This window comes from Marmota flaviventris, chromosome 17 (genome assembly GCF_047511675.1).
Source record: "Marmota flaviventris isolate mMarFla1 chromosome 17, mMarFla1.hap1, whole genome shotgun sequence".
Classification (NCBI taxonomy): Eukaryota; Metazoa; Chordata; class Mammalia; order Rodentia; family Sciuridae; genus Marmota; species Marmota flaviventris.
Genome location: NC_092514.1, coordinates 63,627,892 through 63,642,754, shown reverse-complemented (window position 1 = coordinate 63,642,754; position 14,863 = coordinate 63,627,892). Strand labels below are relative to the sequence as shown.

General features: G+C 39.2%; 1 protein-coding gene across 4 annotated transcripts in view; it reads right to left on the bottom strand.

The window, feature by feature from the left end:
• The window catches only part of Tanc2 (tetratricopeptide repeat, ankyrin repeat and coiled-coil containing 2), a 444,589-nt gene that overhangs the window by 10,417 nt on the left and 419,309 nt on the right, over nt 1–14,863 (bottom strand). For 3 of the 4 annotated variants that reach the window (XM_071603166.1, XM_027946338.2, XM_071603167.1), the window contains exons 19-24: nt 11,441–11,574; nt 10,349–10,472; nt 5,577–5,752; nt 5,293–5,425; nt 3,805–3,896; nt 1,872–2,018 (exon numbers count right to left, since the gene is read on the bottom strand). In XM_071603166.1, the coding sequence (XP_071459267.1) occupies nt 1,872–2,018; nt 3,805–3,896; nt 5,293–5,425; nt 5,577–5,752; nt 10,349–10,472; nt 11,441–11,574 (806 nt within the window). Of the gene's footprint in view, nt 1–1,871; nt 2,019–3,804; nt 3,897–4,727; nt 4,758–5,292; nt 5,426–5,576; nt 5,753–10,348; nt 10,473–11,440; nt 11,575–14,863 lie in introns of all 4 variants that reach the window. The other variant, XM_071603168.1, reaches the window with a different exon arrangement.

Below are 14,863 nucleotides of genomic sequence, written 5' to 3'. Positions count from 1 at the left end.
ACTTCACAGGTTGGATCGAGCATGATAAAGCATCCAAGTGCTCTATGTAGTTCCTAGCACATAGTAGGTGTCTAATAAATTGTACTTTCTATTTCACAGAGGCTTCTCTAAATTGTTCTTCCTCTTATTTGGTTTCTTGCTTAGGAAACAATAAAAAAAATAAAACAAGAGAGGATGCTGGCTGTAACTGGGGTCTGGGCTACACTGGAGGCTCCCTGGCGGAAATCTGCCTTTTCTTTGAGAACACCTGGGAACAGGGGGGACCAGGTGGGACAATGCTAATAGGCAGAAGCATTGTTTATAATAGAGTCCATGGTTTTTAAGATCCCCTTAAATACTCAGCTAAAGGGGAAGGGCTTTTATTCTTTAATGTCAAAGCCATAGTATAGCTCAGTAGCCTCTGGTTACATTCATGATTCTTAAGGGAGAAAACAAGGCTTTAGGCAGTACAAAGGCCCTGGGGCATAGGTAAAAAATGTTCTGAAAAATTAATGAGAAATTTTCTACTGAAGAAGATAGACTTCTGGTGCTTAGCACCAGTGTTGGCCCATGGGAGGTAATTATTAACTTTCTGAACAAGTATGGAGCTAGAGAAAGTATATGAACATATATGGGCCATGTTCTATCCCTACTCTGTTTTCTACCTCATTCTTTTATTTTTTCTTTTGGGATAATCATCACTTCTGGGAATATGAGAGTACTTTTAAGAATTTGATTATTTGCTAGGGAAAGAAAGAAGCTAAGGTTGGCAGCAAATTCTGAGCCTTGCCTCATTCTCACTAGCTGAGGACATAGAAAACCCATGGGGCTGCTGCTTCCATTTCCCAGGAGAAACCTCAAGCAGAGGAACCTTGCTGCCTTCACCCAAAGATGACTCTCCGACACTATCTTCCCTCAGCAGGAATCTAATCCATGTTCCTGCTTCTCTCAGCACCCTGGGACAACTCTGCCTTGAAGGTCGTAACTGTGTCCTCTGTGACAGCCATGTTTGTTCTCAGGGCTCTTTTCATTGTCAGGTTTTAGGACTCGGGTGGATGACATAAAGGTCACATACATAAATAATCTTTCTGAAATTGATAGCAGATTCCTTGCCACTAAGGCTGAAATCTTGCTTCTGGTTACATTCCTGCTTGGCTTAGATTATTTCTATCTCCTGAGGAATAGTGAGACCCTAGGCTGGCGAATGTCAGCAATTCCTGACGTGATCTTAGTGATTCCGAGTATCTCAGAGAGTTATCTCTCCTCAGGAATGTCTGTATTCGTGGAAGCAGTGACTGAGGGTGTTTGAGACTGTATCTGTAAGGCAGGCAAGAAGGACCAAGGACGATTAGGGTGAGAAAGGGCCAGAAGAGTTCAGAGATTCCTTTCAGAGCAAGAAGGGACACAGTATGCTGGAATAAAAAGATAAGAAAAGAAGCAAAAAGTTCAAGAACAGCCTTAGAAATTAAACCTTTAAGTCTATGGTCCTGAGTTGTCTTCCCAGCCTTTCCCTAGATGACTGGGAAGGAAAGGAAGGGAATGACTACAATTGGTACCGAACTGCAGCTGGAATTCTAATGACTATTGCCCTCACATTTTCCCAAAGACCAGAAAATAGATTAGGCGGATAGGGAAGAGGATGATGATATTCCAATCACTTTTAGTGGGAAATATGAAAATTCAGAATGCTACAAAGTGCCCACAGCACTTTCTCCACTTCTGGATACAGATTGTTGGCTTTGTTTCTTTCAAATTGCAAATGTCAGTGTTCTGTGAAGGACAACCAAGCTCTGTGGCAGATAGGACTGCAGGGACCTAGTACAAGCTAGTGAGTAGCATGAACTTTCAACTTCTTGGACTGCAAAAAGGAGTTGGGGATGAGAGGGACTTACATTCATTTTCCTGCGACATCGAGAGAGGTTGAGGAGGAGAGACACCTTTAGCTCCCGGAAGGTTTTCAGGTCCTCACCAAACCCTTCTCTAGGGAATTTCTTCAGAGCATACTGGTAGCGCTGGGCAGCCTCCTTTACTTTACCTTTCTAATAGGGGTAGAAAAGCACATTGTTGGTCTGCTGAGCAGCTGAGGAAATTTGATCTCTGTATCCTTCCTGCTCCCAGAAGTTGACACTCCCATACACCCTGATGGTGAGAACAGAAGGATCTCAACTCCTCTATAGGAGACTCACTTGACAGGAAAGGAAAAGTAGTGGACCCCCAAGTTACAAGACACAGAAACAAAGTCTTGGCAAATGAAAGGCCCTGGACCCCAGCTTACCAACAGGATTCCAAAGGGCTGACCTGGCTCATGTCAAAACTCATTTTTCTTGAACTGCTCTGCCTGGGACAAACCTAACTTCCTAGTCACAAACACTCCACAGTAATTGCTTCTCCTGTGGTTTCTGGCTTGTCTGGAGACTCTCTTTCCTATCTGATGTTCTACCTTGCTTCCCTCCAGGAGAGCATATTCTCTTCCTCACATAGAATGTGAGAGTCCAGCTGTTGTTTCCTCTAATCTTAGGGCAGAAATTAATGTCAATCAGTGGTGGAAAAGGCATGGGGAATGTGATAGGAGGGAAGTGAAGCTTAGAATCTGTGATTCCATCTGACTTTGTAGGAAAAATTATGACTGACCTAGGGATCTGGCCACAGGGGACTTGAACTTTTCTTACATTTTGTTTCTGAAAACTTGTAAGCTGATCCCAGAAAGAGATGCAGGAGGCCCCCACCTTTCTCTACTCTGTACTGCTGCAACTTCCGAGGGATCCTGATCTTTTATTTTTCCTTTAGCACCTTTTGCTAGGAGAGATATGAAGTCTTCCAAGGTAGAATTCAGTGTAAGAACAATAATACCTCTGCCTATTTTCATTAGAAGTTAGGTCTCCTTGCCCTTGGAAAACCAGAAATTATGCTATGACCAGGGCTTATGTTCTCAACAGTGAAGCCCTTCTGAGATCATAACTAAAACACCTATAGTAATGAGAACCTTCTGTGAAGTGTGAAATCAAGGTTGCATCAGGGATTAAGCTTCCTGAAAGACCTGTATTATCATGAATCTCACTCAAAAGGTACTCAGGAAATAGAATTCTACTCTCAGGAACTCAACACTTTTAACACGATGGAAGAATGATATGATTACAATTGTTTCCTCATCTTTTAGGCCTGGGGATGCCTCAGGGATTCCTACTGCTAAAACTGGGATTGGTTTGTACTCATCTTTACAAGAAGATGATCCAGCTAATTTAAACACCACAAGATGACTTTGGCATGGAATGTTCTAAAGGAACTTCCTATGGGCCATGTTTATGTTAGGGGACAGAGACTTCAACTCAAATTGTGAGTACAGAGAAACTTCATATTTTTGGTTGTCATTCAGTGACACTGAACAAATCTTCTAACTGCTATTTGTCTTGGTTTTCTTATTTTATTCAAGGATGCTGATGGGCTATTCTACTACAGACTTTTAAATCTATGTATATATTAAACATGAAAGCTAAGAACAGTAGATTGGAAATAGCTATATTATGTAATTTTTCTTTTACTTGTCTCATGAGTTTCTCACTTAGCAACTTCCACGTAGAATCTGTTACTGCTTGTTAGGGACCAGGTTGAACTAGGGCTTTGGGTTCATCAGCTGCAGGCAGGTATGGGCTACTCTTGCTTTCTTGTTGGGAAGGCAAAATCCCAGATCCTCAACTTAGGAACCCATCACCAAGGAATGACATTCTATCTCTGCTTCTAATAAAAGATGAGAATTGCCAAGATTCGGAAGATTCTATGTGTAGATAACAGTGGCTATTTTGAGGAAACTGTTCCTCCTGTCCTCACCTTATAAAACATGTCCCCCTCTTCCATCAGCTTGCTCAACAGGATGATCATGATGTCTGGTTTGGAGGTAGCCATCGCCCATGTGGCTGGACCTGTAGTGTACAGGATGCATGATGGGTAAAAAACTCATACAATGTAAGGGTGGTAGGAAGCTAGGTGAAAAAAACATCCCGGGGGAATTTCTGCTGAGAGAACAACTTGCTCCACAATAATTACCTTGTCTTTTAGACCTGGGAGTATTTTAGTGACTCCCACTGCCAAGAAGCTGTATTGGATTTGTATTCACCTTAAAATAAGAATATCTGAACTGTCTAAGCTTGCACCGTAGAAGGGCAGCAAAGCCTGCATGTTCTTATGAGTATACAATGGTGTCGTTTGGAATTATTTAGATCAGGAAATTAGGAGAAAGGGTTTACATTAAAGTTACCACAAGGTTTGAGAAATCCAAGAAGGTTAATTTATTTTTGATCCAGGACTCAAAAGTCCCAGGTGTTTAGACTCTTGCTTTTTAAATATGTACTTCACAGAAGGGAAACCACTGAAGACTCTAAAGGCTCCCTTAATTTGTAAGTAGCAGAAAGGACTCCCAGAAATTCACTTTGAACCAGGAGCATAGTTTGAATATCAAACAAACACGAAACAAACCAACATTACTGAGGACTACTTTACCCACAAAAAGAAGAAAAGGTTAAATTATTAGTTTACAGATGCCTGAATTATTTAAGAACTAAATTTTACAGGGTTAGTTATCAAAAGTTCAAGTTATTCTCTACAACAGTCATTTTTAAAAAATCTTCTTTTAAGGTGAAGTAAATTAAAAGATTAGAGGTGTAGGGAACTCATGCAGGCTAAAATCAAAGAGGAGAAGGCAAAGCTGACCAAGCCATCAGACCACGCCTGATGCTGACAGCGGTGAAATATACCTCGTGGGCGACTCGGTAACGTCTGACAACCTTCAAAGAAAGGAGAAAACAAAAAGTTGTAGGACAGGAAAAAAAAAATGGATGAAGGTGAAAAAAAAAAAAAAAAGAAGGAAAAAGCAGCAGTGAGAGGCAGGCAGCAAAAAAGCCAGCATATCAGCCAACCCTTGTCTACAGTTCTGTGGGGAGGGGAGCAGCTGGGACAGCAGCAGCAGGGGCTTGAGAGTCTGAAGCACATACAGAGCAAGGGAAAGCAAAGGCTCATGGCGCTGCAGGGATCCAGGATGCTCATAGGGTGGGCTAGTACAGAGGGAGCACTAAGCTATGCTTAAGCTTAAGGTCAGGGCTTTCTTTTGGCTAAGGTTTCTAGGGGCATGGCAGAGAACCATGAAACTCTGGACACAGGGAACTACAGATCATGGCTCAGCAACTTTTCTGTTCATTTGGGCAATAACTGGGCCAGGGCAGAAGGGAAGCTATATTTACACCAAATACCCAGGGCAGCCAGGCCACTGGACCAGTCTGGCCCCTGGGCACAGATGGCCAATGCCATCTTTCTTTCTCCTACCTATTTTAGCTCCTTTCTTCAGGAGAGTGACAACAACAGAAGTGTTCCGGCACCCAACTGCCCTATCCAGAGGGCGCATCCCACTGTAGTCAACATGCTCAATCATGGCTCCATGATCCACCAGGAACTGGACCTAGAAGATGGATCAAGCAAAACAGTTAACAGAGGAGCAAGGGTTCAACATGGACCACTAAATTGTTACTTCACCTTTAATCTCAAGACAGTATCACAATGGAGAATCTTCCCTATTCCTACTGTCCTGAGGCTAGTGTGAAGACACTCACCACCTCAGCATCACCATAGAAAGCTGCCAAGTCCAGTGGGGTGCGGCCATTCTTGTCGGCATGGTCTGTGGCAGCTCCATTATCCACCAGAGAACGTACTACTGAGAGATGACCCTTCAAACAAGCCCAGCTGAGGGCTGTCAATCCTTCTTTGTCCATTAAAGCAATAGAGGCACCTACAGGAGCAAGTGATAATATAGGACTGAGGAAACATGAAAATTCATAGCAGATGGAAAACTAGTACTTAAGATATAAACACTGCCAAAGAACACCTTTTGTTTTTGGATGTTTCATTTTAATATTGACACTAATATATCAGTTATATCTCAATAAAACTATTGAAAATTGATCTTGGGACTGGGGATGTGGCTCAAGCAGTAGTGCGCTCGCCTGGCATGCATGGGGCGCTGGGTTCGATCCTCAGCACCACATTAAAAAAATAAAATAAAGATGTTGTGTCTACTGAAAACTAAAAAATAAATATTAAAAAATTCTCTCTCTCTCTTAAAAAAATTTATCTGATAAGCTGCCAATATAATAGAGCCCAGTAGTTTTACTAGGTATTTTAAGTGTTCTACAGTCTATCCCCAAGCTTAGTCTCTATCAGTAAGTTTCATTATTCTCCTGTGGGAATCTTCTACTTTGGTCTAGAAATCTCCTCCCATAGATGCTCCTGAATCCTCACCTTTGGTTAGGTTGCTCCTATGGGTTAAATACTTCACTTTCCCCATAACTTGCCTTACTTCTACACATTTACTAGAAACTGTTCCAAATCCCACTGACTCCAAGAAGCTCTCACAATCTGTCATTAATTTATATTTTGAATCTGCTTAATATATTCTTTTATCTGTTTTTATGTGTCCCATTTGCATATAAAAATTCTCAATGAATGTTTTCTGAAATGAGTGGAAGTCTTCCATTTTTAACAGTGTAAACTGCTTGAGAGATTCTCATAAAATAGGAGCCCAATACATGTTTATCACTTTATTCCCCCTACAAAAGTAGGGGGAATACTCATGGGAGGATACTGAACCCAGGTCACAAAAGAAATTCTGGATTTAATCTAAAAAAGCCCAGTTCATAGAAACATAGAGTAAAATGATATTTCCCAGAGGCTGGGGGATGGAGCAATCAGAGAGATATTGGACAAGGACACAAACTTTCAGTTACACAGGAAGAATAAATTCAAGACAGTTACTGTACATGATGGTTACTATAATTAAAAACAATATTTTGTACAATTGAAAATTGATGACAGAAGATTTTAAGCATTTCCACCACAAAAATGAGTATTGTGAAGTAAAAGTAATGTTAAGTAGTTTGATTTAGCCATTCTTCAATGACTACATATAGCAAAACATCATGTCACTTTAAAAAATAATTAAGAAATCACTCAGAGTTTAAACAGTTAGCCATCTTCAATAACCCCATACCTACCATCTTAATCCCTTTTATATTCTGCATCTGTATCCTGTCAAACATTTCTAGTTTCATCTGTAAGGATCAAACATCCTTTACACACTGTTATATAAAATTAGTCTGCAGTTCAATATACATTTTGTTCTTAGGCCTAGGCTGCAACTCTTCGATGGCAGGGAACCCATCATTTCCTTGACAGTTTTGAAGAGCACCTAAGACAATCTCTACATACAGATGGAAGGTCCTACTTACTAACTAAATTAGAGATCAACTTAACTTACTGCACATGGGACACTTTTTCAGGATGCCTCCTTAGTTGGACAGGATTCAGATGTCAGTTCAAGTTTTGGATCTGCCACAGTCAGGCTAAGGGTCTACTCAGCAGTTATCTGGCCTCTACCCTTTATATCCCTAGATGTCAGCCAACTTGTGGTTTCCCATAGTATGATGAAAAACTGGAAGGCACTAAACCTCCAAATGGGATGAAAGCCCTTTATGCATGGGTTTATCTTTTCATAATGGTATAGTCTGCAATTAAAACACTGACTCTAGAGTGAACATGGAATGAACTTGAAACTCCAAAAAGTTTTCTCAGCTATAACATCTGTAAGTTCTCTGGACAGCATCTCCAGTGGTGGAAAAAGCAAAAGGATAAGAAGATTTTGGATGAATATTATAGATAAATTGATTTTATAAAAATAAGGAAAATTGGAATTTAAGGCATTAAAAGGATATATACACGACAAATCTGTAAAGTGTTTGATACTTCCAAAATTCAATTTGTAATCTTCTCCTTCTCTCTTTTTTCTAAAGTAGTTAATGAAATCACAGTTGTCATCCATCTAAAGTTCTAACACTGATTTTACAACTTTGGAGTTATTTTCAACCCTTCTTTCTTTCTTATTTCTTGTATTTAATTAGGATTTTTAATTTTTTCGGCAATCAAGCTTAGGGCCTCATGCATGCTAGGTAGCACTCTGCCACTGAATTATATTCCTATACCTTTTTATTTTGAGACAGGTTTTCACTAAGGTGCCCAGGCTGGCCTTGAAATTTGGGATCCTCCTGCGTCAGCCTCCTGTGTAGCTGGGATTATAGGTGTGCACCACTGGGCCTGGATAATAAGTCTTTATATACAAAATATTTATTGCACTTGTTCCTTTTGTTCTATTTTGATAGTGACTGTCCCTGTATTAGGCCCTCCATATGTTTCATCTATTCTATTACAATAGCAGTATCATTCCTACATCAAATTTTACTATTCACACTACTGCCAGAGTAATTTTTTTTTAAAGAAAGAATAGTACTGGCATCAATATCTTTAAGGTTTTTCTTTTTTGGTGCTGGAGGATCTTGTATCTAGAGCAAAAGCTCTACCACGGAGCTACACCCCAACCCCAACCTTTTAAAAAATCTTTAAAGACTCTCTATTTCCTTCAGAATTAAGTCCAAATTCTTTTAAACTGGTCCTTTACCATTTATTTCCATATAACTTTCCAGTTTTGTTTCCCAGCAGTCCTCATGTACTTCACTAGACAACTTATGTATTTTCCCAGACTATTCTGCACTATTACTTCTTGCTTGGCCTTTCTTCCACATTACTCCCCCTCCCTAAATAGAGAATATTTTTTCTCCACTCAAATTTCAAATATTTCCTATTTTAACTCAGTTACCTGTATTAAAACATTTAGGATTCTTTGCCTTCTAGTTCTGTTTTATCTCTTCTTTGCCAGATTACAGACCTTTTGAGGATACAAATTAAGTTTATTAATTAAAAAAATCATTCATAGTTCCTAACATAGTGTTCTACAAATAATGAAGGCTAAATAAATGCAAAATTGTTGGCTTAGTGAAAGCTTCTCATTAAGTGTAAGAGAAAAACAAAGAGAATCAGTCTAAAGACCAGAATGTCTTCAGTGAGAAAGAAAAGGGAGAGCAAATCTTTAGATCCATGCCTAATGAACTTCTACTGGCCAGTGGCAGGCACTGATGCTATCCAGAGGTTATCAGTGGCTGAAGAGGTTCTGCTTTTCCAGGGCACATAGTTTGCTCTGGAACATTTATTCCTGCCATGTTCTTATCTTGAGAATCTAGGCGTATTCCCTCCCTCTGTTCCCACAGCCTCCCCTTTCCCCAACAGAAGATATCATTAAGCCAGACTTGTTTGGTGGCTTATAGTAAGGAGGCGAGAGCCACTGTGTATACTGGAAGATTAACTCTCTGATTCTGACACAGCTTTGAGTCTGAGGCTGTGATAAAAAGATCTTCCTTGAAGGATATAGCTGAAGATTCAATAAGTCTCTGATTGTGCTGAAGTTTAAAATCTTAGAAGCAAACCAGTCTTTATCTTAATTCAACTAACCTCAGCTGCTAAAGCTTGGGAATAATTCTTTGGGAGTTGTTTTCCTTGAAGAAAAGTATGTGATGATTTGTGGATATAATTAAAGATGTATAAGTCCAGTTTACTAAACAGTGGAGGTGAAATCATAGCTTTAGCTCTATCACCTGCTTTGTGCAAATGCTCATAAGGCCCCACAGATGGCACTGCAGTACCACCAATGACTCCAGCCTTTTTCTACTGTGGAGGTCTATCATCACCAACCATTGTTTTGCACAGGAGCCTGAAATGCTTTACGAGGGTGGAGCTCTATAGGAGGAAAAGCTCATCGAGCTCATAAATGACCACCTCCTATAATATCCTGGTTCCCCAACCAGGGTCCTACTATTAGCTCTTTTGGATTCAAGAAAAATGTTAGTTGTGCAGAACAGATAAAGTCAAAATACAACCTCTGGAAGAGGAACGTTTATTGAGAATACATTAAAGCAAATAAAAGTTTGGAGATAATTGATTTGAATGAGTTCAGAATGTGTTAATTTAAAAATCCCTCAGGTCACAGGAAACAATGAATATCAGGGTTAGAGGGATTCCATTGTATATAAGAGGTCAGGAGATGGCCTTTTTCATTTTCTAACCAATTGGATTAATAACATTCATTCTTTTTAAAATTCTTTTTTAGTTGTAGATGGACCCAATGCCTTTTTTAATTTATTTTTGTGTGGTGCTGAGGATGGAACCCAGTGCCTCACAGTGCTAGGCAAGTGCTCTACCACTGAGCCACAACCCCAGCCCAATAATATTCATTCATTCATTAATTCATTCTTTTTTTTGTGTGTGTGGTGCTGGGGATTGAACCCAAGGCACTGCACTTGCAAGGCAAGCACTCTACCAACTGAGCTATTATCCCTAGCCCCAATAATATTCTTAACATCTCCTGAAATCTACTGCTGAAAATCAGGAGTCCATTAAGTTATTATGGGCACTGACCATTCAACTCTGGCATCGTATTACTGACCTTGTGCAAGAAGAAAGTCCACAGTTCCCAGATGGCCTTCAGAAGCAGCCATCATCAGGGGAGTACGACCTTGCTTGTCTGCCATGTTGATATCAGCTCCATGGGTAAGTAGAAGATCAACAATCTGTAAATGCAGAGAAACAGGTAGCAATTGGTCCAAAAAGAACTATTGAGAAGACGCATGCATACTGTTCCCTAAAGTGTGTGAACTTATATGGCTATACAGGTAAGTCACCTCTATAAATTCTATTAGTTTTCTACTAATAGAACCCCTTATAAGTACCTATTCAGTCCTAATGTGATTTAATCTCTAACTCTCTTAAGGAGAGCTGAATGAGAGTTTCATCTCTGAATATCTGATTGAGCCATTAAGTAAAAAAAATATATATATATCTATATATACACATATATATATATATATGCCAAGATGTAATGCAGTCTGAACAATCCCAAAATGGAAGTTCCAACACAAATCACTACCTATGTCAGTGCATTTTATTAATGCACTGACATTTATTATTCTATTCTTATTTATTATATTTATTATTCTAGGGGCTGCGAGCCTGCTTGTAGCAGTGAATATTTACTCTGAACTGACTACTGAAGTGCTTCTGATAGCTCTTTACACTGTTTGGCTTTTAGAATCTTTTTTTTCCTACTCATATATATCTAAAGATTATTATTACGAAGCTTTCTTTTCCATCCTAAATATATAAATTAACATTTATTTAGAATCCAAACAGTGGGGAAGATCACATAACTCGAATTTGCATATACCACCACTTTCTTTTACCAAGTCTGAAACCCTGTGAGTAAGTGGTTTAGCAGAGATCTGCTGAGAACTGAACTTTCCAATATACTGGTTACTACTGTGAAGTGTGAGAAGGAGATCACTGCATGGCCAGGACAAAAGTAGTTAGTCAATCTAGATCACAATGACTGCTTTGAACTTTAACTTTTTATCACCTTCTTAATTAAGCAGATTCATAAGAACAAAGGCCCAGTTCTCAAACCTGATAACTGCTGGGTAACTCAAAATTTATGAATAAGGGCTCCAAGGCCTGAGAAGCTGCAAGTAGCTTCCCTGCTTACCTGCCAGTGGCCCTGGCGAACAGTGCTGAACAGGGGCACTGCCCCTCGGCGGTTTGGCTGGGCCACTGCTGCGCCTTGCTCCAAGAGCAGACGGCATACCTCCAGTTTGCCTCTTCCGGCTGCAGCTGTCAGCGCTAATGGCAGAGAACAAAGACTGAGGATAGGTGGTTCTTGTCTTCTCCAGGCCTCACTGTCAAGTATGGCATTAAGGCATTTCCAAATGATTTGTTTTATGCAACACAGTAACTGTTTGATCAATATAATTACTACCTTACCTCCAAGAATAATGATTTTAGCTGCCTTTTCTAGGAAGCTAAGATCCTTTTTCTAGGGATTCTTTATCACTGAGCTACATCCCTAGTACTTTTTATTTTTTATTTGGAGACAAGGTCTAAGTTGGTGAGGCTGGCCTTGAATTTTCAATCCTCTGCCATAGCTTTCCAAGTAGCTGGGGTTACAGTTGAGCACCACCGTGCCCAGCCAGGAAGGAAATGTTTGAATTAAAAAAATTTAAATGGGCTCACAATATCTGGGGACAACCATAATAATAAATCCACTGAAAAACCGCCTTTGATCAAACTCACTGAGTTTCATTTTCCCTACCCATATTATCTTCTTTGCCTTTAGCCTACCTCTCTTTTGTTTCTTGTCCTAATTAAAAACCTGCCAGCCTATGAATGAGTGGAATATAGAGAGAAGGGACTTGGCAGAGATAGTCTTCTTTAGAATTGGATGGGAACCACCACTGGCCAACCTTTACTTCTGAGCTCTCAAAGAACCAAAGTCAGGAATTAGAGTTTAAGGGCCTTGGAGCCAGTTTTTCATTGTCGTTTTTCTTTGTTTCTCTCACTCTTTCATAGAGACAGAAGTTTCTTGTATATTTGCAAACATTTTTACATGCAGATCCAAATGACAGCCAGGTATGGTGGTGTACACCTGTAATCCCAGCTACTCAGAAGGCTGAGGCAGGAGAGGACGATTGCAAGTTCAAGGTCACCTAGGCAACTTAGGGAGAACTTGTTTCAAACTAAAAAATAAAAAAGGGCTGGGGATGTCGCTCAGTGATAGAGCACTTGCCTAGCATTCACAAGGCTGTGGGTTCCATTCCTAGTTCCAAAAAGATCAGATCATTCAAAATAATGGTCTTAAAGATGAGAAAAGAAGAGGGACAATGGCCATTTTCTTCTGAATATAAAATAATGGAATCACAGACAAAAAATAGCTGTTGTGAGTATAAAGGATATAGCAGGAAAACTTTTTTACATTCTTTTTATGCTATTGTCCATTATTTGTGATCTTTGATACAGCAGACATTCTCTGAGTGCTAATTTCATTCTTAGTGTGCTGTTTTAATAGCAGAAAGAAGAATTTGGAGATACCAAGTCCATCTCTTAACAGTTATTTCATTTAAGCAGGGAATTTAAAATGCATATGTTTATTGTTTTAAAGAATGGATGAAGGATAGGGAGGATTTTATGCTTAATTTTAAAGAAAGAGGACAGAAAAAAATTTTCCCCAAATTGAACTGGGAAATGGATGTAGCAGGCAACAAACAGGTCCTTCCTTTATTATGGTCACCTATTCCAATGACAGATCAGAAAATGATAACATTTGGCAGGTGCAAACATTTCAGTTTGTAAATGTTGCAATCAGAGAAGCCACTGAAATTCAAATCAAATGGTCATTTGTATTTTTTTCCACTGAAGTGTAAATTATGGCATTTTTGTCTTTAGGATTGTTATTTACCCACAATTGCACCATATGCAAAATTAAAACTATCTATAATTTCCATGAAGATAAACCTTCAAGTAATCCTTCCTTTCCCCCAAATAAGATGGGGCTTATGAAGGAAAATGTGGCAATTTTTGAAAATGTACACAGTCAAACCAGATCTATGGTTTGCCTTATGGTTTATTTTCAATTTTATTTTGGAACTCTTGACATTAGCATTTCTCATTCAGTTCCTCATGGCAGGGCAGAAGCTTGGTTCTATCTAAGGTGATCACTTCCAAGCCTTGTTGGATTAACAAGAGTTAATGGCTATAATTACTGACTTTACAAAGAAGTTTTGTTTCTGGATCTTTAAATCCAAGTGATCTTCTCTCTTTCAAGTTCAAATTTCTAACAAGAAATTTGAAATTGTATGTTGGTGAGAACACAAGAGTAGTTTAAGAATTTTACTGGGATAGACATAGGTTAGGCATCGTAAGAATCATCTTGTGCTGGGAGCAGTGGCTCATGCCTGTAATCCCAGTGGTTTGGGAGGCTGAGCAGGAGGATCCAGAGTTCAAAGCCAGCCTCAACAATGTAGCAAGGTCCTAAGCAAGTCAGTGAGACCCTAAATGAAAATATAAAAAAGGGCTGGAAATGTGGTTCAGTGGTTAAGTCCCCCTGGATTCAATTCCTGGTTAAAACAACAACAACAACAACAAAAACAGACAAACAAATAAAAACAAAAAGAATCATCTTGTTGGAACATAAAACAAACCATTCCCAGGTTCTGACCCCATTTAAAGTTAGCTACTAGGTTACAGGGTTGCAGCAAACCTATGTGTGGGGGCCAACGAATCTTTACCACAAAAATAATTTAGAGCACCCTGGAGAAAACAGACAATAGTTCAGAATCAAACCTCTCACTAATGATGCTAGCTCAGAAAATACATGTGAATATTCACAGCCAGTGCCCGTCTGTAAAGTTACACTGTCTATTTTAAGAATTTTATTACTCTGGTTGACCCATTTCTCTCTATCAAATAATGCATTTTTATGAGAGGCAATGTTCCATTTGGTCTTTTTTTTTTTTGTATCATCTCTGTTTTTTTTTTTTTCTCTTTTAGGTTATGATGTCATTTGGCAATAACCTTCAGCTGATAGCTAGACATGGTTATTAACACAGCTGGCCAATTTCATCTCAAAACAACATATAACTATGTAAAATGGAGTCTGAACTTTTCAAAATCCAAGAGCAAGGAGTTGCTTTGGCTGGGTTTTATGAGTCTTATCAAAAACTGTTAGAATTTTGAGAGAAAGGAGATTAAGGTAAAGCCAGGTCTGTAAAACAAATTGATTCTTACAACAAACATAGCAGTTAGGAACAAAATCCCTTCCTAGGAGACCAGAAACAGAATTTGTTCCCTAGCTGGTCAGCATCTGATGAGATTATCTGACATAAATGGGCTTTTTTCAAAGGGAAACATACAAGGAGTTTGAAGAAGTTGACAGGATGCAGCTCAGAGTTGGAGGAAATAGCCAAAGTCTGCTTGGATGGGATGCTGACAGTAAATAGAATACAGAGAAGCAAATGACTCTTTTTTCCTATTTTCAACCTTGAAAGAGTACAGCATGTATGATTAATGAGAGAAGGTGGTTGGAGAGACATAAACTGAATACTACTATTCAAAATCACATTAATTAAACATTGAT